At 49.9% G+C, this 3820-nt stretch overlaps 1 protein-coding gene across 1 annotated transcript; it reads left to right on the top strand.

Annotated features, from left to right (window-relative positions):
* The first annotated feature begins 32 nt into the window (after positions 1-32).
* Positions 33-3361, top strand: LOC112139959 (ceramide synthase). The gene is made up of 5 exons (XM_024262837.2): positions 33-187; positions 789-1014; positions 1421-1516; positions 2202-2311; positions 2764-3361. Exons 1-5 carry the CDS (start codon positions 129-131, stop codon positions 2945-2947), a joined length of 675 nt encoding a protein of 224 aa, XP_024118605.1. The 5' UTR covers positions 33-128; the 3' UTR covers positions 2948-3361.
* Positions 3362-3820: the final 459 nt, after the last annotated feature.

Here is a 3820-nt window from a genome sequence, read left to right as displayed (position 1 = left end):
TTGTGTTGATCTGGGATTTATGTTGTGTTTTGGGTTGATGATTTTTCCTTAAATAAACTGATGTGTGCGTCTGTGTGTTTGTGGTTCCTGTGTGTGTCTGCAGCCTGGTGTCGTCCCTGCAGGCCGTCATGGCGTCGTCTGCCGGCTGCGTCATCGCCTCGTCCTGCAGGGACGTCCTGGAGGACAGGTGAGGCCGCGCCCCTTTGGCATTGGATTTTTCAAATCCTGTGAAAACGTTTTTTTTTCTGCCTTGAAGGTTGGGAGTCTTCAGACGGTTTCATTCAGAAACAGAAGCTTCACTGGAGCAGATGAAGATTCTCTAATCTCATTATCAATCTGAGATTAGTTTGTCTGCTGAGCCGGGTTATTTCAGTCTCTAATCCGGCTGCAGTGCATGATGGGAGGAGGAGGCGTCTTCCCTCATTTCACAGTCAAAGTGGATCTCCTTTGAATAACAAATCCAGCAGCTGCAGGGAATTCTGGGAGTTTTTCCCCTAAAGGTTTCACTGCACAGACTGGATCTTAGAAATAGAGATTATTTCATGGCGACAAGCCCCGCCCACAAGTCTTTTCTGTTTTAGTCGTTTCTTTTTTCCAGTTCGTCTCCATAAACAGTTTGAACAGAAACTCAACAACTTTGGAGATGAAAGATTAAGATCAGAATGAAGCTCAGACTGAATCATCGCTTTTATTGGACTGCCTTTAATGAAATGTTTGTTTTTGCATGAAGACACAAGAGAAAGTTTAGTTATCAGAGTTGATCAAATGTTTGACGTTTTCCTCCGCAGACACTGGCTGACCGACACCTACATCCTGTTTGCAACGCCTTACTTCCTGTACGACATCTACGCCATGTTTGTGTGTTACTGGCACAAGCTGCAGGTCAAAGGTCACGAGGAGGCGGGGCGAGGCGGCCTGTCCGTGCGGGCCGCGGTGCCGGGTTTCCTCCGCCGAGAGATCCTGATGGTTCTGCATCACGTCTTCATGGTGGCCTTCTGCTTCCCCGCATCCCTGGTAACCATGACGACGCCGCTGGAGCCACAGGAGCCAGTCCAGAACCGCTTCTAGAGCCAAAACCCAGATCTGGTCATGCAGGGTTAAAGCTAAGATTTGAGTCCAGATCCAGAATGAATCACCATGTAAACATAAACGGATTCTGGATCAGTCGGAACCAGAACTAATGAAAATCAAGCTTAAACAAGTCCTGATCCAGATCTGGTGACAGTTCTAGAACCAGGCGTCTGGTCTGAACGCTTTAATCCAGATTCTAGCAAATCTGGAACGCCGAGATGATTGATTCTGAGATCTGAAACCCTCTGCTTCATCCTGCGTGTGCGTGTGCGTGTGCGGGTGTGGGTGTGTGTGCGTGTGTGTGCGTGCGTGCGTGCGTGCGTGCGCGTGCGTGCGTCTTGTGTATCAGCTGTGGCGGCAGGGTAAAGGTGATTACTTCCAGGGCGTTCTGTTTCTGGCGGAGCTCAGCACGCCGTCCGTCTGTCTGGGAAAAGTCCTGATCCAGGTAATCCACTGCAGTAATCAGATTACTTCCTGTGTTTGTTGGTCGTGGGTCTAACAGGAAGTGGACTCTTCTTCAACCTGATTGGTTCATAAGGAACCAGCTGGTGACCAGAACCTGAATGAACTAGATCTAAAGTTTTGGATTTAACGAGAACGTTCCAGAACCGGAATGTCCAAAGTCTGGATCATGATCCAGAAGCAGATCCTCTGGATCATCATGAATCATTCGTATACGACTGCAGGACTTTTAGGAGCTCTGTAAGATTTCTGGATTAGATTGTCTGATCCAAACGACGGTCTGATCTCATGATTCAAATGTGGAAGTTTACATCCTGAATGTTCAGATTTCATGTTGACTAAACTCTTTTTTTTTCAGACTTTATTTTATTTCTGGTCATAAAATCATAAAAAATGTCGATCTAATTTGGTTCTGTGTGAGAGGAAGTTAAATTCTGCTCTCTGATTGGTCGATCCGTGTCTCCCGTCTTTGGACCTCTGATCTAGAACTTCTGTGCTGCCCAGGTTCTGGTTCTGAGTCAGACTACAATGTAGACAGATTCTGTTTGGGGAACTGAAGTGACATCTGGATCAGAACGGGCCGTCTGGAACAGAAGGAGCTGTGATGTGATTGGTTGAGAGGCGGTTAGCTCCGCCTCCTCCTCAGATGATGTGGTTTGTGTCTGCAGTACAGGAAGCAGCAGACGCTGCTGCACCGAGCCAACGGCGTCCTCATGCTGCTCTCCTTCTTCTGCTGCCGCGTGCTGCTCTTCCCGTACCTGTACTACGCCTACAGCAGGTAAGCCCCGCCCCCACCGGTCTGCCTCCAGGTCCACCTGACCGGATCTGGTTTGGGTTTGATCAAAGCTCCGATCAGATCTGAAGGATTTTCAGTAGATTCGTGTCGGACCTCCTAAAGCAGTGTTCCTCACTCCAGGTCCCCGAGAGCCCCCACCCTGCCTGTTTTCCAGCTCTTTGTATACTGCTTGCTGCTAATTACCTGGACCAGGTGTGTTCATTCAATCAGAATGTGGAGACATCTGACTGAACGAATCGGCAGCTGGCAGGACTTGGAGATCTGGAAAACAGGCAGGGTGGCGTCTCTCGAGGACCTGGAATGAGGAACACTGTCCTAAAGGTTTGGACCGGCCCGGATCTGTTCAGGTTCCACTTCTGAGGAGCAGTCAGATGTTTGTGGTTATGGAACTGGACCCTCAGAACCTCACGGACCTCCCCTCTCTCTGCCTGCAGGTACGCCTCCATCCCGCTCCACCGGGCCCTCCTGGCGGCGCCGTGGCAGTGTAACCTAGGGGCCGCTCTGCTGTGGCCCCTGCAGCTCTACTGGTTCTGTCTGATCTGCAGGGGCGCCCTGCGGCAGCTGAGGCCCCGCCCCAACGCGGACGAGGCATCGGCCGATCAAACGGGCCGACGCTGAGCGAGGAGGAGGGGCTTATTGCACTGAGAGGGCGGAGTCACAGCGTCTGTGTGGGATTCACGTCTTAACAGACATTTTATCGATCTTCTGTTTACGCTCCTCGCCGTGGCGTCCTCTCAGCTCCTCCGTCCCTGAAGTTTTTGTACCAGAAAGAAGGCGCTGGCGCCCCCTGCTGGCGCCCCCTGCTGGCTGCATCCTGCTGGCGCCCCCTGCTGGCTGCGTCCTGCTGGCGCCCCCTGCTGGCTGACCCGTTTCTGAAGCTTCAGTCCCGACGTGAACATCTGCTCTGAGAGTTCTGACTTCAGTCGGTGGAGACTCTAAAGGACCCAAACACAGAATCGAACCTCCAGAGGGAGGAGGGACGTGGTCGTCCGCTGGACCAAAGCATCCGCTTAATAAAGACGGAGCATCAAACTTTCCTGGTTTCTGTTCTTTACTGATGATTCTGCTGGTTATTGCCGTCCAGTGTCAGGACGTTACCTGCTGTTGCCCCGCCCCTTTGTCACACCTCAGCTGCTCTGATTGGCTCCCACTGAAGAGGTAAATGAAGGTCAACGGTGACTCGATTCCCGACTCAAACATTTCATGAAGCTTCATGTTGGTTTGGTTGAAGAATTTCACTCTGAGGCGTTGAAACTTTTAAAACAGATTTTCTTTATTCTGGCCTTTCAAAATAAAAGCAATAATTCTGTATTTTACATTTATTTAGAAAAAAAGATAAAATCATTAAAAGAAACTTTAATGTTTCAGATTCTCTACCATCAGGATCATCTAGATGTTATTTGGCTTTTTGGTCTTCAGGGACACCGTAGACATTATAAAGTCACTGATGTTAAAGATGAGGACGAGTCAGTGAAGGTCAGAGGAAGGTCA

The sequence above is a fragment of the Oryzias melastigma genome, linkage group LG5 (genome assembly GCF_002922805.2).
Source record: "Oryzias melastigma strain HK-1 linkage group LG5, ASM292280v2, whole genome shotgun sequence".
In the NCBI taxonomy this organism is placed as follows: Eukaryota; Metazoa; Chordata; class Actinopteri; order Beloniformes; family Adrianichthyidae; genus Oryzias; species Oryzias melastigma.
This window is presented reverse-complemented; position numbering and strand designations above follow the sequence as displayed.